This window comes from Helianthus annuus, chromosome 2 (genome assembly GCF_002127325.2).
Source record: "Helianthus annuus cultivar XRQ/B chromosome 2, HanXRQr2.0-SUNRISE, whole genome shotgun sequence".
Taxonomy (NCBI): Eukaryota; Viridiplantae; Streptophyta; class Magnoliopsida; order Asterales; family Asteraceae; genus Helianthus; species Helianthus annuus.
The window spans coordinates 14,665,285-14,690,036 of NC_035434.2; the positions used below are offsets into that span (position 1 = coordinate 14,665,285).

The 24,752-nt window shown below is 37.7% G+C and overlaps 1 protein-coding gene across 1 annotated transcript; it reads left to right on the forward strand.

The window, feature by feature from the left end:
* The first annotated feature begins 17,697 nt into the window (after window positions 1–17,697).
* On the forward strand, window positions 17,698–24,414 carry LOC110926657 (F-box/LRR-repeat protein At5g63520). The gene is made up of 10 exons (XM_022170385.2): window positions 17,698–18,020; window positions 18,114–18,230; window positions 19,056–19,148; window positions 19,235–19,339; window positions 19,419–19,523; window positions 19,631–19,670; window positions 19,752–19,883; window positions 20,443–20,618; window positions 21,633–21,751; window positions 23,867–24,414. The coding sequence occupies exons 1-10, from the start codon at window positions 17,814–17,816 to the stop codon at window positions 24,279–24,281; spliced, it is 1,509 nt and encodes a 502-aa protein (XP_022026077.1). The 5' UTR covers window positions 17,698–17,813; the 3' UTR covers window positions 24,282–24,414.
* The last annotated feature ends 338 nt before the right edge of the window (window positions 24,415–24,752 follow it).

The window sequence follows — 24,752 nt, forward strand, 5'->3', positions numbered from 1 at the left end:
AAAAAACCTTAGACGGCCAATAATTGGTATTCCCGAGAGTATAATCAAATATCATGAAGCTCCTGGTTTGTTAAAAGGTCACTCAGAGGTAAGAATTAACATGTTGACGCTCTTAACCCTTCGTTGCGCAAACTTTCAATTAATTACGCAAACGGCTACACTCGATCAACAAGTGGCTCATTTGTGAATATAAATACTGTAAGAGGTTATTCAGAGACTTATTTAAAGCATGATTACACTTCCAGTCCTTCCATAATCAAAGTTTTTGATTTTTCGCAAAATTAATCCTTCATAGTCAATGTTTGACTTATTAGGGTCTTGTACACGTGTCAACACGTCATTGGACGTGATTTTACGAGGTGTTACACATGTACTGCCTCTTGGCATTCATCAGGTGAGTTCAGGCAATTCCTTTCTTAGCCTCTCCAGGCTTAGTTGCACCATCTTTGGTAGCTTTATGGCATCTAGTTCTGATGTGGCCTTTCTCACCACAGCCGTAACAGACTGCATTCTTTATGTCCCTACATTCATGGGACTGATGACCAGTTCTTTTGCAGATGTCAAATTGCTTTGGTATTTGTTCTATTCGACACTGTTCCAGTGTCTTTTATAGCAGTTCTTACATACAGGCTTCTTACTGAACTTTTGTTGGTTCTTATTAAACCCGTACTTGCTCTTTTTCTTAGATTTCTGGGAGTTATCCTCCTCCTTTGGTTCATCCTTCTCATTCGAAGTGTGAACAAAGCTCTTTTCATGAGCAATTGAATGTGGTTTTGAATGGGATTTGGAGCGAGTAGCACTCGGCTCTTTGAACTATTTCATGACCTTTTCCATGGCCTTTCCTACATGTGTGTCAATCACAGCTTGGAGATCAACTCTATTAATATTGAGGTTTATGTTGGTAGCATCATTAGCTTTTGTCGCATCATTGTACCTCATCCGAGTTTGCCATACTCGAAGCTTGGTACTAACCACCAAATTAAACAATTGTTAGTCACCATCTTGACGATCTGACATAGATTAGCCACGACATCAATAAACCATATAGGCTATTATATTCTGAACATTCCTATTGAATGTTATTCGAATGTATATCCATTACATTTAGCCTAGGTCACAAAAGGACCATCAATGGCATTTAAGGTTTGGACCGAGTCCATTACCTGTTTGACAGGGGATCATAAAGTCACAACTGTCTTTGTCACAAGGACGATTATGAATAGCTCGAAGGCTAGTCTTACATGACTTTTATTATATATATACATATGGTACAGAGGCCCATCGCAAGGGACATAGAAAGATATGGCATAACGCCTAGTCATGAAGGACATAAATGATTATACGCTACGAAGGCCTTATCGCAAAGGACATTTAGATATGGCACAAAATGGCCTTGTCACAAGGAGATTATAAGATATGGCACCAAAGGCCTGTCTCAGAGGACATTAAAGAATCTGGCACAAAAGGCCTGTCGCAAAGAATGTTAACATTTAGTATGTTAACTTGTCACGAACGACAAATTATAGCACATTGGCTTGTCATGAATGACTTAAAAATATAACTCTTGGTTTGTTACAAGGACATTAAATTATAAGCCGCAATGTTATTAGATCAGGGGCTTTAAGGTTTGAGCATAGTTCTTCACCTTTGGACAGGGAGTCATAGACTACAACTGTCATCGTCTTGAAAGGCGATTTATTTTGGCACAAAGGTAAACTAATTGATATTACTAAAGGATGTTTAGTATGACTGAGATGATGATGAGGTTAGTCGTGATCACTTTAATCATATTGAGTATTAGGTTTGGGTATAACCCACTATTTTGAACAGGGGATGATAGAGATCACCACTATCTTTGTCTTATCGACAATAGAGTAAAGTATAGCCCGTAGGCACTTCATCACTAGGGATGTTAATATTATGATCATCATACTGATGATATTAGTCAGGATCGCAATGATCATATAGACTATGAGATTTGAGCATAGCTCACCCCCTTGGGCAAGGAATCATAAAAGATTACAATTGCCTTGTCACAAATGGACAATATAATATAGCCCGTAGGCAAAACATCATTAAGGATGTTAAATTTAATCATCATATTGATGATTTTAGTCATGATCGCATTGATCATATAGACTATTAGGCTTGAGCATAGCTCAATACCTTAGACATGGGATCATAAAGATCACAATGTCAATGTCTCAAATGGACAATATGTTATAGCCCATAGATAAAACATCATTAAAGATGTTAAATAAGATATTAGTCATGATCACATTGATCATATAGACTATTATGCTTGGACAGAGTCCAATATTTTTAGACAGGGAGTCGTAGACCACAACTGTCGTTGTCTTTATTGGACAACAAGTATAGCCCGTAGGCACTTCACCACTAACGGATGTTCATAATATGATCGTCACACTAACGATACTTGCTACTTGCCATGATCTACCTCGATCATATAGGCTTTAAGGCTTGGACGTAATCCCATACCTTGAGGGCTGGTGTGGTTTCTCAAGCCACACTGCCAGGAGTGTTAACATGTTCTTAGATGTTAACAAAGATTGATTGTCTTAAGAGGGTTTTACCATCATAGCCATGTTCATAGACATATAGGCTAGGTTATACCATTAAGAGGATCTTTTGAAATTTTCAGTTGATCGATAAAGTTCGAGTAAAATTCGAAACTATCGTTGGATAAAGGACGAAATGAATACCTATTTAAAATTTTCAAAACTTTCCATGAATCACTAGGAAATTTACAATAGTGCCTTAATCTGGACTTTTAGTAGTTCGTTTGTCACACAGGGACTTTAAAGCAACTCTAGTCCACGCAGGGACTAAAAGGAAAAATATAAGCTCGTATAAGGACTATAAAATATTATAAGTCCATATAGAGGCTATAATGAAATGTCATGTCTAAAAAGAGGTTATAATGAAATATCATGTCTTCATATGGACTATTTCGAGATAGCGTATCCCCAAAGGGATTTTAATGAAATAACATGTCCATAAAAGGACCATATTGGTACAGCGAGCGCACAAAAGGGGCTTTGTTGTACTGATGTCCTCACAGGGACTTAAAGTCAAAAGATAGGTTCTCATTAGAACTTACTAATAAAATAATATGTCCTTGAAATAAAATATCATGTCCACGATGGATTTCAATGGAATAATATGTCCATAAAGGGACTTTGATGAATCAGCATGTCCACCCAACGGTTCACATAGTCAAGTGGTCACAAACGGTTCACATGCCCACATCACCGCTACATCCATTTTAGAAAAAACTTCGCCATATCTTTGAATGGTGTCATGTTTTTAAAAAGGCATGTTATGCTCTAATAAGTAATTTATCTTGAAGGAACTACAATGAAATAATATGTCCTTGAAAGGACTATAATGGAGTATAGTGTCCATGAAAGGACTATATTGAAATACCAAGTCCACAAAGGGACTACTTTAAAATAGTGTATCCACAAAGGGATTTTAATGAAATCATACGTCCATAAAGAATTGTATTGAAATAGCATGCCCACTGAAGGACTTTATTGAAATATAATGTCCTTGAAGGGACTATATTGAAATATAATGTCCACGAAGGGACTATAATGAAAAATAATGTCCACAAAGGGACTATAATGAAATATAATGTCCACGAAGGGACTAAATAGCAAATGCCCATTCAGGATCTTAAGTTGAAAGATATGTCCTCACAGGGACTGTATAGAAGATATAGGTCCTTATAGGGACTTAAAGGATATTGGATATTATGAAAGAAGGATTCTCTAATGCCTTACTTGCTGCATTTCGATTGTTTCTCTTCTTTATTTACCATATACGGTAGGGACACTGAAGACCTCAGTGAATAAAGTAAGTATTCCAATCAGGATCCGTTATAGAAGTAGAATTCAAGAATTCCATGGTTAAAGAATGATATGGATACGGATTGGGTTTTGACAGATACAATCCAAATCTGGGATTTCAAAACTTGGAGGTAATAGGGATCATTAGGATCCACTGGTATTATTTTCAATATGGGAGCCTCAGGGACCACCTGGTATGGACTCCACTGGCACATACTTCAAAATTTTAAGCCTTAGGGACGTACGGTATGGACTCAGAAGTCTGATTGCAAGTTTCAATAGGTTTGACTTTGGAAATAGGTCCATAAAGGTCTTTCCTCCAAACCGGTCGCACGCTTATCCTAGTCGTGATACGAAGCTTGGCATTCCTTGGCTTCGAATGAGGAGAATCTCCATCAACGGCTTCCTTGCTTGGCGACTTATTCAAAATACATAAAATCGAAAACAATGTTTACTTAATAGGGATGAGAGCATTCCTATGTTAAGTCTAGACTCAGAAGGTCTAAGGAATATGCAGCTGTGTTATTTGAGATTAAACACTAAGGGTTAGTGTTTAATTCACTCAAACGTTGGCTCTGATACCAACCTGTCACACCCCGATATTTCCACATATTACTGGTGGGCCTGGTGGGGAGTATCGTGACGTAGTTGATATCATCATGGTCAAACATACACAGAATAGCACAGCGGAAGTCTTGGAATATAAAATATTATTACAAACCCAAGTGTCTGAAAATATCAAAGTATTTATTATAGACGAGCCTGTAATATCAAATCTACAGGTGGATCTTTACAGCATGTATAAAATGAAGTTTAGAAAACTTTATGGCATCTTTAAGGATTTGCAAGATCCTCTATTTCAACACCGAGCAACTCCCAGCCTATTACGAGTAGTACCTGCCACTTAGTCTTTTGAAAATACGTCAGTTTTCACTGGTAAATACAATTAACTGACTCTTTTGAAAAGAGTTTATGAAAATCGATTTAAGTGCACAAGGCACAAACCATTTTTAACTTGGGACAATCTTTAATTAAATCTTGTATACAGTTTTACATGTTTGTCACACATATGGGGCCGGTTTGGAAGCCGGTCGTGATTAACCGACTCACCACTTATAGAACTCATAAAGGAGTTATCCCCAACATGTGGGTTATATTAGCATTTGCATCTGTCAGGTGTATGCCTACACCCCATGCATAGGTCGTGGCCATTTTCAAATGAAATGAGCCGAGGATATCCAGGACACGGTCGTATTAACCCCCAATGCTTATGTTATCAAACAAAATAGATTAAAACGGGTTATGCAAATTTATTAATCACAATCCGATTAAATGATTTCATACCCGACCAAGCGGCATTATTACATTACCATATCCCAAGCCCGTATAAGGAAAATAAGTTAAAAGTATTTACCTGAGCTAATACTTGATTCACAGCAAAATAACTCTGTCGTATCCAATCTATCTAAATACATGTAGCTTTTATCGGGTGGCTCTAGTCTGGAGTGATGGTAATATATAACCAATTCAGAATGCTAACAGTCTTATTTAAGTCGTAGACTTAGACCGGCTAGCTTAAATTATCTAGAACGGTACGATACGCTAGATCAAGCGATGACCGGAATAGAATGTTATTTAGACCCAACAAGTATGAAGACTTGTATAATATGGGTAAACTAAGTAGATTCTGGATTTTGAAGCAAAAACGATAAGGTTAAACCCGTTTCGGCAAACTTACGTAAACTAGTTACATAAACCGATCCGAACGCGTAAATGCATAACGGGCAACCAAAATGAACCATATACAAGTCCCTTATGTTATTATGATTAAAATATGTTAATACATCAGTAGGATGTTAACATATATGCCTAAAAAGTATTTAAGACCAATTTAAGTCCCTACGGTGCATAATTTGGCCATAAATGGTGAACCTCACATATGTATGATATCTTACTGATATAACTTGATAAAATAAATATTTTTACTAAATGTTTTAGACCAGAACCTTAGTTTACTATAAAATCTCTTTTATAAACATTAAAATGACCAAAATGCCCCTACGGGACTTAAATTGGTCTTAAATACTTTTTGGGCATATATGTTAACATCCTACTGATGTATTAACATATTTTAAGCATAATAAGGGACTTGTATATGGTTCATTTTGGTTGCCCGTTATGCATTTACGCGTTCGGATCAATTTATGTAACTAGTTTACGTAAGTTTGCCGAAACGGGTTTAACCCTGTCGTTTTTGCTTCAAAATTCAGAATGTACTTAGTTTACCCATATTATATAAGTCTTCATACTTGTTGGGTCTAAATAACATTCTATTTCGGTCATTGCTTGATCTAGCGTATCGTACCATTCTAGATAATTTAAGCTAGCCGGTCTAAGTCTACGACTTAAATAAGACGGTTAGCATTCTGAATTGGTTATATATTACCATCACTCCAGACTAGAGCCACCCGATAAAAGCTACATGTATTTAGATAGATTGGATACGACAGAGTTATTTTGCTGTGAATCAAGTATTAGCTCAGGTAAATACTTTTAACTTATTTTCCTTATACGGGCTTGGGATATGGTAATGTAATAATGCCGCTTGGTCGGGTATGAAATCATTTAATCGGATTGTGATTAATAAATTTGCATAACCCGTTTTAATCTATTTTGTTTGATAACATAAGCATTGGGGGTTAATACGACCGTGTCCTGGATATCCTCGGCTCATTTCATTTGAAAATGGCCACGACCTATGCACGGGGTGTAGGCATACACCTGACAGATGCAAATGCTAATATAACCCACATGTTGGGGATAACTCCTTTGTGAGTTCTATAAGTGGTGAGTCGGTTAATCACGACCGGCTTCCAAACCGGCCCCATATGTATGACAAACATGTAAAACTGTATACAAGATTTAATTAAAGATTGTCCCAAGTTATAAATGGTTTGTGCCTTGTGCACTTAAATCGATTTTCATAAACTCTTTTCAAAAGAGTCAGTTAATTGTATTTACCAGTGAAAACTGACGTATTTTCAAAAGACTAAGTGGCAGGTACTACTCGTAATAGGCTGGGAGTTGCTCGGTGTCGAAATAGAGGATCTTGCAAATACTTAAAGATGCCATAAAGTCTGCTAAACTTCATTTTATACATTGTGTAAAGATCCACCTATGGGTTTGATATTACAAGCTCGTCTATAATAAATACTTTGATATTTTCAGACACTTGGGTTTGTAATAATATTTTATATTCCAAGACTTCCGCTGTGCTATTCTGTGTATGTTTGACCGTGATGATATCAACTACGTCACGATACTCCCCACCTGGCCCACCGGTAATATGTGGAAATATCAGGGTGTGACACTTTACCTTTTGTTGCGATGAGTTAATGTTTGAGATTTCGAGACGCTGTGAGTTGTGCGCGTTTGGTGATGCGATGAGCGAAAAGCGAATAGATCTACAAAATCGAAACATATAAACATATAAAACACATAAAAGCGATAATGCGTAAAATCGGCGATTGCAGGCTTAAAAATAGATTGTCCTGGGTGTTGGACATCGACTACCCAAAGTGATTCGACTATTCTCAACATGTTCGAGTACACACTTTGGCCTAATAGACTGTGCTCTCGCCGAATATGGCGAACGACACTCATCCTTTCGGTTACTACGTGACTTGGGTCGTTGGAATTCATCGAGACTTTGGTGAGAGTTGTAAAAATTCAAGTAGAGAGTAGAATTAGTCATTAAGATGTGGGTTTCACCCCTAACTTAACAACTTCGTTCCTAATAGTGAGATAGAGTCGGAGAAGTTCCTGTTGAGGTATGGATGGCACTCCTAACTCAACGGAGATTCTCTTGCTGTGAGTAAAAATACACATAGTATGAGCAATCTGATAGCGAGTTCTTGGTTTTCACACCTAATCTCGATCCAGCCACTCGTTGTGTCATGCGAGTGTTTTCGAAAACCTTTGTGTATTGTGTCAGCTTTTTGAAAAGCAATGTAGTTCCCAGCCTTAGGAAAAGCTGGCGGGGTATGGCGTGTTCGTACAGAGCTTGACAGTTCCGCACAAAGTAACCTTTCCCTTGAGAGTTCGAACGTGAGTATCAAGAGTAAGCTCGCGCAAAACCCCTACTGGGTTCGCACGAGGCGGTCTTTTGGTGCTTAGACTATAGACTAGGTCATTCCTAAGACATCAAAACCTGGACTAGGTCATGTCTTTCCTAATTCCCTATAGTTATGGCTCTGATACCAATTTGTTACACCTCAACCGATGGCGGAAACATCGGGGCGTGGCACTGAGCGAAACAGATTGTTCAAGAGAATCCATAACAACTATTAAGTGACAATATATTTAACGTTAATGTCCCATACCACTAATATATAAAGCATAAATAGTTCCACAATTAATCACACGCACAAGTAATCAAGTAACAAGTAAACACATAATTCACACAAGTAACTAATAACCAAATTCCGCGTTTCGAGTTTGCGTTGAGACTGCGTTGCGATAGCGTTGAGATAGCGTTTAGTCTTACATGCGATGTCGTATGCGATAAAATGCGTGTAAATAGTATGCGTTGTAAACTGCGTTTGAAGGCGATAACTGCGTTTTGATTAAGCGTTGTAATCATGCGTTCAGGATGCGTTTGAAAACATAGTTTAAAATAGTCAACCCTTAGCGATAATTGATGTGTGTAAAATGCAACATATAAATTACATCAAATGAGGCATAAAACTAACCCTTTTTAAGTACTAATGTTGGAAAAAGTGTGCTTTTGTCTTCCTTTTGTATTTTCAGGGTTAAAAGAGCTTACATGAACAAAAGAAGCAAAAATGCAGCCAAATCCAACATAAATACAAAGAAAAGGAAGAAACGTGGCATGCCCGTCTCCTCGACAGCATCTCCCAAAGCAAAAACAAGAAGAAAGCTGAGCATGGGGCTGTGCCCAGCTGAGCATGGGGCTGTGCCCAGCTGAACACGGGGTGTGCCCAGCTCAGCACGGGGCAGTGTCCAGGATGGTCAGCCCTGGCACAAAAGACAAAGTGGTAGAAGCTTCTATTGCCCACCACGGGGCCGTGCCCAGCGGACACGGGGGCGTGGTCAGAGTGCTGCAGGTGCATTTATTGTAATTGCGAATTACAATTAATGAAGAGAGAGAGTGTCAGACGGGCACGGGGCCGTGTCCAGCGGACACGGGGCTGTGCCCAGACTTCTGTTCAGCCTATAAATAGGAGTGCTTGGAGCCATTTCAACTAATCCCTTGGCACACCACCTCTCTCACACTTCATCCACCACCCACCACCACCATAAAACCTTCATCCACCACCATCATCCATTGTCCATCATAGAGTGTGTGAGTCGTCTCGGGATCCAAGATTGATAGTAAGAGTTCTTGACAATCAAGGCCATGTTTGCCTAAGTCTCTAACATCACTTGGTGAAGACAAGTGTTTAGTTTAATACTTTTTATTTTCAATCTTTTGCACTTTTTATTTGGTTTTGTATTAATGACTTTAATAACTAGTTTCTTATGTTGAAGGTGATCTTTCCTTATCGTTTGCCCGTGGTGTCTTGGCATTATTTTACTGTCTATATAAAATAAAAGATTTTCACCATTCATATCTCCACGGTCTATATGGAGGTATGTTGGCTACCTGGTCGGGGGTTAAGGGAACGGTTTGGTAAGGGTCTTGCCCTTGTTCAGCGTTTAGAGGTCCTGCAAGGGACCTGGGTCAAATTTAGTAGGATCTCCTTCAATGCCCATAGGTATTGGATGGCGGAGATCCAAACTCTTTGACCCCCTCATAAGTTAACTACTATTAATACTATAACCCAGCTATTTAGGACTGTATCCCTGCTGACTCAGACTACTTAGTCGAGGGTAACGTCACCGCCAAAAGCGGGGCCTACCATAATTTGCATTAATAACTTAATTCATTATCTTTCAATAATCCAACCCTTTAGGATTGTATCCTTGCTGACTCAAACTACTGGGTTGAGGGTAACGTCGCCTTCAAAAGAGGGGCCTACTACAATAACTAAGATAATCTCTTAAACAAGTGCAAAAGTGCGAAAATAATCAAAGGTTATACTAATACACGAGTCGGATCCAAGTGATTCATCTTGTCTATCTATTTTTATTTTATTTTTCAGCATTTAGTTAGTTTTTATTTTCTTAATTTAAAAACCTTTTCTAACATTTTGATTTGATTAGACGTTGAGGATAAACCGGTACTAAAAGCTCTTGTGTCCTTGGACGACCTCGGTATCTTACCAACACTATACTACGTCCACGATGGGTGCACTTGCCCATATGTGTGTTTAGTGTTAGTAAATATCGTGTCTTATAAATTTAAAACTTGGCTAAAAGTGTAAAAAGGGCTTAAAATATATATCAAAAATATATTACACTACACGCACATCAAGTTTTTGGCGCCGTTGCCGGGGACACAAGGATTTTAAGAAAGCTTAAAATCAACGGCCTAATCAGTTTTTCAAAACCTTTTTAAAACGCGCGCACATTTTTCTACATTTTAGTTTTGTTTGCATTTACAGTAGTCTGAACACGGGGTCGTGCTCACTTAACACGCCCCCGTGCTGCATATTTTTAGTTAGATACCCAGATACAGAGTCTGAACACGGGGCCGTGCTCATTGAACACGCCCCCGTGTCCACCGTGACCAGTAACTTTAATTAAAACGCCCAGATACAGACCCTGAACACGGGGCCGTGTTCACCAGACACGGGGCCGTGTCCAGCTTCTGTTTCCGTCTTTGTTTCTGTTTTCTGGTCCCGAGACTCAGTTATGGTCTGCTGAGTGATTCTTATGGATCAATACTCAGGAGGTTACAACTACACCTATGAGGAGGATGATTATATGAGAGACTATTGCACTAATTGTGGAAACCCGCACTCGGTACAATATTGTAACTTGTTTCAACCATCCGCTTCATACAACTATTATGAGGAGCCCAGGCACGAGCCATCAACTTCATACACATCCTATGAAGACCCAAGGTATGAACCTTCTCCCTCATACTTATATTTTGATGAACCAAGGTATGAGCCTTCGTACTCATACTTTGAAGAGTCAAGATATGAGCCACCACCTTCATACACTTATTATGAGGAACCATGGCGTGAACAACCCACCTCATATGAGTGCTATGAAGAACAAAGTTTCGAACCTTATCCATCATATACTTACAATGAAGAACAATGGTGTGAACCATCTACTTCATATAGGTACTATGAGGAACCAAGGATCGAACAACCGGATTCAAGCTTTGAGGATCCCAATCCTTTCTCTTTCACCGAAGTGAGCAATAGGATATTAGAACACATTAAAACTATCGAACGTTGCATAAAAGAATCTCGCGCAAGGGAAGAGGAGTCCCGCGCAAGAGAAGAATTAAAAGAAACGATAGTTGAAAATGTAAAAATGGAAGAACAAATAAGTGAAAAACCGACACATGAGTTAAACAACGAAAGAGGTGAGGTCGATAACGCTAAATTACAAGAAGAGTCTAATTTTGAAGAAATTAATCTCTTGTCACCTTCTTTTGAAAATCATTGTTTAGTAACCCCTCATGCTAAGTTTTTAAAAGAGTTAAACACTAAAATTGAAGAAATGGTAAGTGTTAAGTTAACTAATGATCAAACCTCACTAATAAGAAGATCCTTTTGAAATTAACATTACACTGGTTCCATGTTTCTTTCAAAATTCCTTTATTAGTAATATCACCATTGATAAAGATCTTTGTGTTAACATAATGCCTAACTACATTTTTGAAAAATTAAGTATTAGTGATTTCGCTCCACTTCAAATACTCATTTTTCTATCCAACCGGAAAGTAATAAAATCAATCGGTGTAGTTGAGGATGTCTTGGTTCAAACAAATCAAATGGTTATTCCAACCGACTGTGTCATCCTCGATGACGCTCCTCTAGTCTTGGGAAAACCTTTTGTAAAAACTCATGAAGCTTTGAAAAACCGGAAATTTAACAATCTACCTCTTCAGTTAGGGGCATTCAAAAGGAGCATAGATCTTGAGCGTTCAATGAAATATCCTTTTGGCAATAATGACCCCTAAATTGAAGATGAGCCAGAACCACCCGATAAGGAGGGTCTAGCCAAGGACCCATATAAACGTGGCGCACCACGGAGGCATTCCGCGGAACTATCCTTAGTTTTAGATTAATTTAACTTTTATGCTTTCTAGTTTAGTTTTAATTTGTAGGAATAAAACACACTCGGGATGGTGAAGGATACTAAGGGAAGCTTGAACCAACATCCCATGCACAAAAACAGAGCCTCTCGATAATTTTTCTTCATTGCAGCAAGTTCAGCACGGGGTCGTGCTCAACCTAACACGCCCCCATGCCCAAAACTCTGCAGAAATGCCCAGTTCAGGTATCTGGACACGGGGCCGTGCTCACTGAACACGCCCCCGTGCCCAGCCTTCTGTTTACTTTTGGTATTGGCAGTCTGGACATGGGGCCGTGCTCAGCCAACACCACCCCGTGTTCAGCTACCCAGTAACATAAAATCTTGTTTTTAACCCACTTTTACACATTTTAATCAACCGAAAAACTTATTTTTTGGAACACATTGAGGACAATGTGTAATTTAAGTGTGGGGGGATGCTAAAACCTTGAATTTTGCAAGTCCTAATTACAAGCCTTACACAAAACTCTATTGGAACCGCTAATCACCCCAATTTTTTTCAAAAACTTTTCGTTTTTTTTTTACTTGTCTTGGTTTAATTTGGGAATAACAAGTTCTAAAAAGGTTATATTTTTACAAATTTACAACCGATAGCGTCGTGATAAAAAGAACCAACATAAGAAAATTATGAAAAGGCATGACAAATCTAGTTAAAATTTAATTATATATACTTGATCACATTATAAACCCATTCCCACAATAAGTGAGTTTTGAGCCTTTAATGAGCATACAAATACACATCTTTAGATTAAATGCTCATTTTTCGTTTCTTGTGTGAGTAGCCGTTTGGTTTCTTACAACTCTAGAACTTGCCACGACGATACATTCCCGGTCCTTACCAACTTAAACCCGAGTAAGTAAATGATGGAGGCATTAGGACTAACCCCTTTTTATTTCTACACCATTATTTTTCTTTTTTTTTACCACCTACCCAAAATCCCCCTAGTTAACCCTTTTGAGCCTAAACCTTTTCGTTTCTTAACCCAAAACAAACACCCTTTTTCCCACCAAAACCCCTTTTTCATTTTAAACCCTTTATTTTAGTAACAAAGCGCGGTTTTTCTTATGACTTCCTTATCAAAAAAAAAAAAAAGAGAGAGAGAGAAAAATGATGATAATAATGAAGCCAAAAGAAATAAACAAACAAGGTTATCAAAAAGAACTTTGTTTGAAAAAATTGCTTCATTAAAATAAAAAGTCAAAAAAAAAGTCTTACGAAAACCGACGCTTTTTACGCCTTTCGCCCTTTTCTACTAACCACTAACCCAACCACCTACCTTTAACCCAAGCCTAACCCTTCCCCCAAAAAAGTCCTCTTGATATTTACAAAGGTATATAGTTAAAAAGGAGGAGGATTGATTGCTTGGCAAGCTTATGGTAGGAGTAAGTTCCATGCCGCTCTCGAGTGATTCACTAAAAATACACATTCGACCGAGTGTTGAGTGATCCCCCGTGAGGTATGTGAACTTGCATATAAATGAAATTTAAAAGAGGCATGTTATGCCCAAATAAGTAATTTCTCTTATGAAATGTTCTAAATAAATCATAACGAATAGGACTGTAAATAGTATAAAAATAAAACCCAATAAAGATCTTGGATTCCCAACACTCAAAGACAAGCCCAAAACCTTCTCTTCTACCCATTCCATTTAGGAGTGTAAGCCACATATTAAAGAGTTTTGCTTGAGGACAAGCAAAGATTCAAGTGTGGGGATATTTGATGTGTGTAAAATGCAACATATAAATTACATCAAATGAGGCATAAAACTAACCCTTTTTAAGTACTAATGTTGGAAAAAGTGTGCTTTTGTCTTCCTTTTGTATTTTCAGGGTTAAAAGAGCTTACATGAACAAAAGAAGCAAAAATGCAGCAAAATCCAACATAAATACAAAGAAAAGGAAGAAATGTGGCATGCCCGTCTCCTCGACAGCATCTCCCAAAGCAAAAACAAGAAGAAAGCTGAGCATGGGGCTGTGCCCAGCTGAGCATGGGGTTGTGTCCAGCTGAACACGGGGTGTGCCCAGCTCAGCACGGGGCGTGTCCAGCTCAACACGGGGCCGTGCTCAGCGAGCACGGGGCAGTGTCCAGGATGGTCAGCCCTGGCACAAAAGACAAAGTGGTAGAAGCTTCTATTGCCCACCACGGGGCCGTGCCCAGCGGACACGGGGGCGTGGTCAGAGTGCTGCAGGTGCATTTATTGTAATTGCGAATTACAATTAATGAAGAGAGAGAGTGTCAGACGGGCACGGGGCCGTGTCCAACGGGGCCGTGTCCAGCGGACACGGGGCCGTGCCCAGGCTTCTGTTCATCCTATAAATAGGAGTGCTTGGAGCCATTTCAACTCATCCCTTGGCACACCACCTCTCTCACACTTCATCCACCACCCACCACCACCATAAAACCTTCATCCACCACCATCATCCATTGTCCATCATAGAGTGTGTGAGTCGTCTCGGGATCCAAGATTGATAGTGAGAGTTCTTGATAATCAAGGCCATGTTTGCCTAAGTCTCTTACATCACTTGGTGAAGACAAGTGTTTGGTTTAATACTTTTTATTTTCAATCTTTTGCACTTTTTATTTGGTTTTGTATTAATGACTTTAATAACTAGTTTCATATGTTGAAGGTGATATTTCCTTATCGTTTGTCCGTGGTGTCTTGGCATTATTTTACTGTCTATATAAAATAAAAGATTTTCACCATTCATATCTCCACGGTCTATATGGAGGTATGTTGGCTACCTGGTCGGGGGTTAAGGGAACGGTTTGGTAAGGGTCTTGCCCTTGTTCAGCGTTTAGAGGTCCTGCAAGGGACCTGGGTCAAATTTAGTAGGATCTCCTTCAATGCCCATAGGTATTGGATGGCGGGGATCCAAACTCTTTGACCCCCTCATAAGTTAACTACTATTAATACTATAACCCGGCTATTTAGGACTGTATCCCTGCTGACTCAGACTACTTAGTCGAGGGTAACGTCACCGCCAAAAGCGGGGCCTACCATAATTTGCATTAATAACTTAATTCATTATCTTCCAATAATCCAACCCTTTAGGATTGTATCCTTGCTGACTCAAACTACTGGGTTGAGGGTAACGTCGCCTTCAAAAGAGGGGCCTACTACAATAACTAAGATAATCTCTTAAACAAGTGCAAAAGTGCGAAAATAATCAAAGGTTATACTAATACACGAGTCGGATCCAAGTGATTCATCTTGTCTATCTGTTTTTATTTTATTTTTCAGCATTTAGTTAGTTTTTATTTTCTTAATTTAAAAACCTTTTCTAACATTTTGATTTGATTAGACGTTGAGGATAAACCGGTACTAAAAGCTCTTGTGTCCTTGGACGACCTCGGTATCTTACCAACACTATACTACGTCCATGATGGGTGCACTTGCCCATATGTGTGTTTAGTGTTAGTAAATATCGTGTCTTATAAATTTAAAACTTGGCTAAAAGTGTTAAAAGGGCTTAAAATATATATCAAAAATATATTACACTACACGCACATCAATAATCGAAATCTCGAGAGTACAAGTCAATTAAGCAATAAATGACAGATCTGAGTAAAGACCCAGAAAGTCGGGTTGTTACATATAACCCCAATACACATCTTTGTGCTATAACCCTTTCCTCTTACGCAAATGCCAAGTGTCGAATAACCCCACATAATGGGGGTGACCACTATCCATGGTCTTATGTTATAACCTTGCATGTCCTGAGAACTTGGTCTAGTAGTAAATTGGTTTGCCTTCCCTAGTGGAGACGTAAGTTCGATTCTCATTTAAGCCATTTCAAGGGACATCTGGGTGAAGGGACGAATCGGGGATTTAATCCCGGGTTCGAACCTGATGGGGGCGAGGGTTTACGGATTCCATCTGGTTCCCCCGCATCAGGGAACACGGTCTCATGGCGGTCGAGGAGTCGACCTTAAACATAGCCCCGAGCAGGGTGAGTTTACACGTGAGATTATTTTCCGTTTAAAAAAAACTAGTAATAAGACCCGCGAGCGTTGCGGCGCGAGTACTTTGCAAATATCAAACGGATTAGTCCAAACATTATGTGATGTGTTAACCATATGAAAACGCACGTTCTGATGTATCCGATTGAACTCAATGTATTCTATAGTTGCATTGCGATTGGATCAAAACGTAACGTAAATCGAAGTTATATCGTACAATCATAACGTATTAACGCGACCCGACTAACTCGAATTTATATCGTCAAGCCAAAAACTCTTGGGGGGGGGGGTCAAAGTGGCATTTACAAAGTTCATAAAAAGTTAAGTGGTTAAAAATTGCATTTCTAAACTTAAGGGCTAAGAAATGGTAAAGATAAAATTTGATAAAGTTTTGGGGTAAGAAGGAAACTATAACAAAGTTGGGGCTGAAAAGGAAACTACCACAAAGTTGGGGTGTCAAAAGCAAACTATTTGTAAAATGAAGTAGTAGTTTAGGGACTAAATTTGCCATTTTATGAAACTTTGAAGGTACCAAAGTTAAGGGGCTAAAATTGCAACATCGTGAAAGTATGGGGGAGGAAGAGGCAAAGCCGGTTGGGGTTTCTACCGATTTTGTGGGTAAGAAGGAAACTATAACAAAGTTGGGGCTGAAAAGGAAACTACCACAAAGTTGGGGCTGAAAAGGAAACTACCACAAAGTTGGGGTGTCAAAAACAAACTATTTGTAAAATGTAGTAGTAGTTTAGGGATCAAATTTGTCATTTTATGAAATTTTGAAAGTATCAAAGTCAAGAGGCTAAAATTGTAACATCGTAAAAGTATTGAGGGGGGGAAGGCAAAGCCGGTGGGGTTTCCACCGACTTTGTCTTTTAAGAACATGTATCTTTCTATACTAATAAACAAAAATCCTTTTTGGACACGTGTCATTCTATGGTAATTTCTCACCCTTATTTTTTATTTATCTCTTTTATTTAATAATAATAATATTAAACTTCAATTTAACTAAATCTATTTATCTCTTTTATTTAATAATAATAATTATACTTTTCATCTTTCATAAGTTCCCTGTTTAAAGTGTCGTTTTAAATTTCCGACTTAACACGCCGCAACGTGTGTGTGGGGTTCAACGTTTTTTCATCTATTTTTTTCCTGTTTGACATGTCCGTCACAACGCGTCTATTTTTCACTGTTTGATAGGTTTGTCGCAGCGTGTGAGTCAGAGATCGACTTAGTTATTTTTTTTCTCGGTTTTACACACAGGCTCGTGGTCATGTGAGAAACATTTATCTTTCATCTAACATGATATATAACTAATGAATCCCCGCCGTATTGCGGCGGGTGGTAATTCTAGTAATATAATATAATATAATATAATATAATATAATATAATATAATATAATATAATATAATATAATATAATATAATATAATATAATATAATATAATATAATATAATATAATATAATATAATATAATATAATATAATATAATATAATATAATATAATATAATATAATATAATATAATATAATATAATATAATATAATATAAATATTGTGTTTTACTTTTTGTTTACCCACTTTGGCATCGTTATGCATGCCACGCGCCCCCCAATCTTTAGCCACGTAGTTTTCAATCACTTTGGTTCAACTCTATACTAAACAAACCCACCACCCCTACATACAGCCCGTTTAGGTGTATAGGAGGACACCACCACCGTCAGATACCACCGTCAAGCACCGAAATGACGTCACGTACACTCCGGCAGAGCCAAGTCTCTGCAACTATCGATCTCATCGGCGAAGACCTTCTTCAGAACATCGTCGGTAGACTTCCGGCAACCTCTTTCGCCTCCTCCGCTTGCGTCAACCGCTCCTGGAACCTCGTTTGCGATCGTGTCCTTTCTCGTCCGAAGCTCGCCTCTGCATGTTCCTTCAATCCTTCTCTCCAGGTTACTTTTTTTCAAACCCTAACTTTTACATTTATCATAAATTATACTCCAAATCGTGTTATTAGACATAGTTTAAGCCCTAATTATGATCAGGATGCTGTTGAAGAGGTGGTGAATAAAGTACTATCAGAGCCGATTCGTCCTCATTTTGCCATTGCTTCTGTTGCTGGTTATTATTATGAAGACGCTTTGGGAGATGCTCGCCAACTCGTATGTTGTTTCTACTTCAAAATTGATATATACATACATATGTAAACGAACTGAACGTTCAGCGGACAGTTCGTGAACCGTTCGGCAGGAAGTCCGTTTATGTTCGTTCGATTTGCTTAACGAACACGAACAAAGAATTCCGTTCGGTTAGATTAGCGAACGAACATGAACACGGTTCTCGTTCGTTTGATTGCATTCGTGAACATTCGGCAATATGTTCGGTTAAGTTTTGTTTATGTTCGTTCGTTTATGTTCGTCCATGTTCGTTTGATTATATTAAAAAATAATAAATAATAAACCTTTTATATTGAAAACTTGAAACCCTATTTTTTTCTAAGTTAGCTAAAATTTGGACATTCTAAGGCATTTTTAGGGATAATTATGTCTAAGTTAGCTAAAATTTGGACATTCTAAGGCATTTTTAGGGATAATTATGTCTAAGTTAGTTAAATTTGATTCATCTTTTGGTGGTTGTATTTAACTACTTATATCCAATGTTTAAAGGTAACAATGGTTTTGTTTTTTTATTTTCAAGTTAAATCTTCATTTGCGTTCATTTTTATTTGCCTGTGTTCGTTTGTGTTCGAGACCAGTGTTCACGAACTGTTCGTGAACAACTAAGTTTCCTTAACGAACGAACACAAACATAAACTTATGTTCGGTATGCGTTCGTGAACAGTTCGCGGACATGTTAATTTCCTTAACGAACGAACACGAACATGGCTTTGTTCATGTTCGTTCGGTTCGTTTACAACCCTATTAATATACCATCAATGAATGTACACAGGCTTTGAATATTCTAGTGATTTCATGAATGACTTGCAGATTAATGCAGCACTAGGCACTCATGTTCCAGTCATTATCAATCGTCCCCATGGAATAATTGGAAGGGATGCAATTTCTGATGAATTCAAAGAGGTTTTCTTTTCTCTCTTATTTTGATTGCTAATTTACCGCTTGTTGGTGTTATTTGTTAAGAAAGTAATGAAATGGATAACATCCAGATTGAGTGGTATAATCCTATTGATGAGATTGATGCAATCATGTTGATTGTTGGATTTCTACCTGGGCTGAAAGCCAAAATAATCCCACTTCTGAAGCAAATTCAAGTAATAAATCTCGCCTTTTTTATATCTTGATTTAGATTATTAGATGTTTTTGTTATAAGTTTATGTATTCATGCATCAGGAGCCACGAGCTGTCATGATTGACGAATTTGTAACAGACATTAGGGACTTCTCAACTTCGGTTTCAGGGTGTAACTCCCCTGCTGCTGTCATAATGATGTCCGATGTAAGTCTTTTTTCATGTTCTTTGTGTATATAACTATATATTACTACCAATAACTTTTCTTGTTTTTTAACCATTTCTAATGCTTAATGGAGTTTGTTTGTTTACAGAGTTGTTATGAAAGCATAAAAGATGCTATAGAGAAATTGGGTTAGTGTTGCTTTAGGAACACTTCACTTTCTTATGCTGAATTATATAGTTAACTATATGTATTTTTCTTCATTATTGTAGATTATGCCATGTCACCAGAAACCGTCGTTGTTGGTAATCCTTCATCTCAGTTTCGATGTACCAATGATGCTGAATTTGGTACATCTGCTGCTGTTGCTTTGGTATTTGCGGTGGATATGAATAAACCTCCTGGTAACATCAAAATCTAAACTTGTGGATATATATCCGATAGGGGTGTAAACAAGCCCAGAGGCTCGAGAACTACTCGTTATCGGCTCGGTTAAAAGCTCGAACGAGCCGAGCTTTGACGAGCTCGAGCCCGAGCTCGAGCCTGAAATAGAGCCCGTTTTGTTATCGAGCCTGAGCTCGAGCCTGAAATACAAAGCTCGTTTAGGCTCGCGAGCCTAAACGAGCCCAAACAAAATTTTATTTTTATTATATATAATACAATAAAAATGATGATAACGTTGGGAGCCGAACCCGAGCCGAGCTTTGGCTCGTTTAAGCGATACTAAAACGAGCTTAAGCCGTTGTTCTCAAAATAGCTCGAGCCGAGCTCGAGCTTTGGGTTTTACTCGCGAGCCGAGCTCGAGCTCAAATAAGTAAGCTTGAACCGAGCCGAGCTCAAGCTCGAGCTTCAGAAAAACATGACGAGCCGAGCTCGAGCCCAGTCGAACTCGGGCTCGGCTTGGCTCGTTCACACCCCTCGTGTACCAATGTTGCTCAATTTGGTTTATTATGTTTTGAGCAGGTATAGGAGAAACTCAATTTCATGCTGTATTATCAAGTGGATTGTCACCAGTAGGCCCCACATACAAGGCAACATCTGTTAATGGGAATAATTTTACGACTAAAATCACTGCAAGAAGAGAAGGGTCGGGTGAGAATATTGACGGTGAAACTATCTTGAATCAAGCTTATGATGAAGTATGTTATTCTTTATCTCTATTTCATACTCAAGCAGTCAAGCTACATCAATATTATTATAACTAATATATTAGGGACATTCTCATATAAATCATTCTAAAAGTTCAAAATTTCATACTTACACATTCCATAGTAGATTAAACAATATCAGATACAAAGTTACTTATAATAATAGTTATAAGCCTATTTCACTAAATAAACGCAGAAAATTATGCGTTGAGAGGATGATTCACAGTAACAATGTTGTTTTACTATTTGTTTATTCAATGAATCAAACTGTTATAAATTACAAGTGATTTTGTTTTATATTTTAATAATTTTATAGATTGATTAAATATGATATTTTTGGAGTTTTTAAATATGACCTTATGAAATGTTGAACATTTAGAGTGTATTATATATATGAAGTTAGTATGATTTATTATTTTGATGAATATCAAGACCTTTTAATACAATATATTTGGCATTTTTCTCTAGGCAAATTACATAAAAGTTAACATAGTCTGGTCACATTTCTATTTAGTAAATATTGTTCTCTTAAATTGTGTTATAATTTTGGGATATTAGATTTAAATAACCCCAACTTTCACCATTTGGCCGATAACACTCCTAACTTACAAATTGTACCACTCCACTCCCAACTTTCAGCTTATTTTCCCCTGGCACTCCCAAACTAATTGAACCCTAACCCAGTTAGCTGATGTCAGATGCCACGTCACTAAACAAGTGCAACATCAGATGCCACGTCATCAAAAAAGCCATGACAACAAAAAAGTGCCATGTCAGATGCCACGTCAGCAAAAAAGTGCCAAGTCAGATGAGGGTTCAGTTAGTTTGGGAGTGCCAGGGGAAAATAAGTTGAAAGTTGGGAGTGGCGTGGTACAATTCGTAAGTTGGGAGTGTTATCTGCCAAATGATGAAAGTTTTTTTAAATCCAATATTCCTATATTTTTTGCCGTTGCCTTCCGTTTTTTCCAAAGTTTTCGAATTTTAATTGTTCATAAATAATGACAGATAGGAGATCCAGATCAATATCATGCTCTCCTCATTGGGGTAACAAAAAAAAGAGAATACTCCATTGGTCAAGAAAATGTCGGATGTATGACGTCTCTTGCATTCCATGGAGTTCCTTGGTAAGATACCATACTTTTTCTTGTTTCTTTATATCGTATTTTTTTGGGCGATTACATATATCATCATTTATAACATAGAAGTCAACTTATCATTAGCAAGTAGTCACGAAACAATTGCAACATTTGCATATCATTAGCAAGAAGTCATCTTATTGTTTAAATTATAGATGATGCACCTGTGATCTTGGTTTTAAAATGCGTGTAGCGATCCGATGCGTTTTTATCCCAAAATCCGATGCGTGATGCGCAATGCATGAAGCGCACGCATCATGTATGCGAGGTGTTCTTTATTCAAAAATACTAAAAATATATATATAGCGAAAAAATTTAACTTGTGAACCTTTAAACACTAAAATATAATATATACTCATCATCTATAGTCAAATTTGTTCAACTAAAGATCTGATTTGTTCAAATACCGGTCAACCGCATAAGGCGACACATTAGACCACATCATGTGATGCGCGCATCATGGAACGACAATACGCAATGCGATCTCATCATTGCATCATGTGATGCGCACATTATCGCTCCTGATGCGCGCATTTTAAAACCAAGCCTGTGATAATGGGTTGTTGATTTCTTTATATGCTTCTCCTTAGTGGGTGTTTGGGATTGCTTTTGAATATTAGATTATCCTACTTGAAATGCAAAAGTTGGATAATCTATTTTAAAAAGTGATTCCTAAACGCCTCGTTAGAAGTGGTGGGTTGGGGATTGGTCAATATAGGCAGCTTTTTGGTAAATTTTGGGTTGACCCGAAACACTAGTAGTTCAAATGTTATTTTATTTTATAAATAATTAGCTTTTTTGCCATGTGTATGGGCATACTAAGGAAGAAGTTAAGTTTAAGAGTAAAGTACAGGGATGGTCCCTGTGGTTTACCAAAATATTTAGATTTGGTCCCTAGCTTTCGGAAAGTACACTGATGATCCCTGTAGTTTGTACTTTGTAACATTTTTAGCCCTCAAATTTTTCCAAAAGTACATGCATGGTCCCTGTGGTTTGCACTTTGTAAGGCATTTAGTCCCTAACTTGGACATGCTAAAACCTTTAGATTTGTTGGCCAGGGACTAAATGTGTTACAAAGTGCATACCATAGGGACCATCCGAGTAATTTTGGAAAGCTAGGGATCAAATTCAAAATTTTGGTAAACCACAGGGACCATTCGTGTACTTTACTCTTAAATAATAAATGATGCACCTGTGATTATGGGTTGTTTATTTCTTTATAAGCTTCTTCTTAGTGGGTGTCTGGAATTGCTTTTGAATATTAGATTATCTGACTTGAAACGCAAAAGTTGGATAATCTATTTTTAAAAGTGATTCCAAACGACCCGTTAGAAGTGGTGGGTTGGGGATCGGTCAAGATAGGCATTTTTTGGTAAATTTTGGGTTGACCAGAAACACTAGTACTTCAAAATATGTTTATTTTATTTTATACTAAGGAAGAAGTTAAGTTTAAGAGTAAACAGCCAAAATGGTCCCTGAGGTTTGGTCACTTTTGCCGCTTTAGTCCAAAACTAAAACCTTTTGAATCTGGGTCCCTGTGGTTTCAATTTTGTTGCCATTTTCATCCAAAAACAAATCTGGTCAGATTTTTCAGTTAAAATCCAGCTTTTTTATATCTTTTTCCTCCCTCTTAATGAAGGGCAAAATGGTCATATTTTTTTAATTTGTTATAATAAAATGTTAAAAGACCATTTTGCTCTTTATTAAAAGGCAGGAAAAAGACAAAAAAAAAAAAACTTGATGTTAACTGAAAAATTTAACCAGATTTTGATTTTGGATGAAAATAGGAACAACATTGAAACCACAGGGAGCCAGATTCAAAATGTTTCGAGTTTTGTACTAAAGTGGCAAAAGTGACCAAACCTCAAGGACCATTTTGGCAGTTTACTCTTAAGTTTAATGATGAAACAACAATTGGCAACTATTATGTAATAATAATCTTACACTAAAGAATAAAATAAAAAATCAGTTAATTTAACAGACGAGGGTTTTGTTCATTTATATAAATTTGCATTTGTATGATACTTCGATTTATACACAGAAAAAAATATGAAATAAATGTAAATATTATAAAGTTGATAATTGTACATCATCTTCATGTAGGAGTTCCCAGGGGGATTTTTATGTTCCTGGCGGGGCACTCAAAACCGGTGATGCATTCCGTTTATACCACACAGGTTCTACCACCGCTCTATCTTCTGCCGCTGCTGTCTCTAGCCATCTGAGGTCTTTCAATCAAGGGAGCAACAACACAACCGACGGTGATAAGACTGAGGTGTTTGGCGGTCTTATATTCACTTCTCCTGATATCTTTAGCCTTGGCCAGCCAGACATTAACAGCTCACCGTTTTTGGACAACTTCCCCGGTGTGACTCTTGGCGGGAATTTTAGTAGCAGCGTGATTGGACGTCGTGTTTTAACCCCGTACGTTAAAGAATCTCATGAACAAATGGTGCGATGTTGCGTACACTTTGACTGTAGTGTCTTTTTAATCATGTGTTACACTCCTTTGGCTTAATTAGTGTAGGTTTTGTGTTGGGATTCGGCGGGAAAAAATGTTTATCCTTTTTAAACTCAAGTGATACTGGTGCTTTTTGCTACTTGTCTTTTTTTTTTTTACATAACTCAAGTGATATTGGTGCTTTTTGCTAGTTGTCTGTTTTTTTTACATCATAGGGTTACCATGTAAAACTTCAAATTTCACTCATTCTACCCTTAAAATTATTAAACTATATTAAATGGTAACTACACATTCCTAGATATTTATTCATATGGGAAAATAGATATTTAGTTGTTATATAATATGCACTTATCCGAGGACATAATCGGGGAGATGAGTTCTTGGAGACGTCAGGTTAAGGTTATGGACTTTTAGAGGAGTTTATAGATATGTCTTAGATATGTGTCGGGTGTTAGATTTTCCCATACTTTTGTGTCCTAGCGTTGGCGCTGTCTTTGAATATAGACTTTTTTACGTACTTTCAAGGGG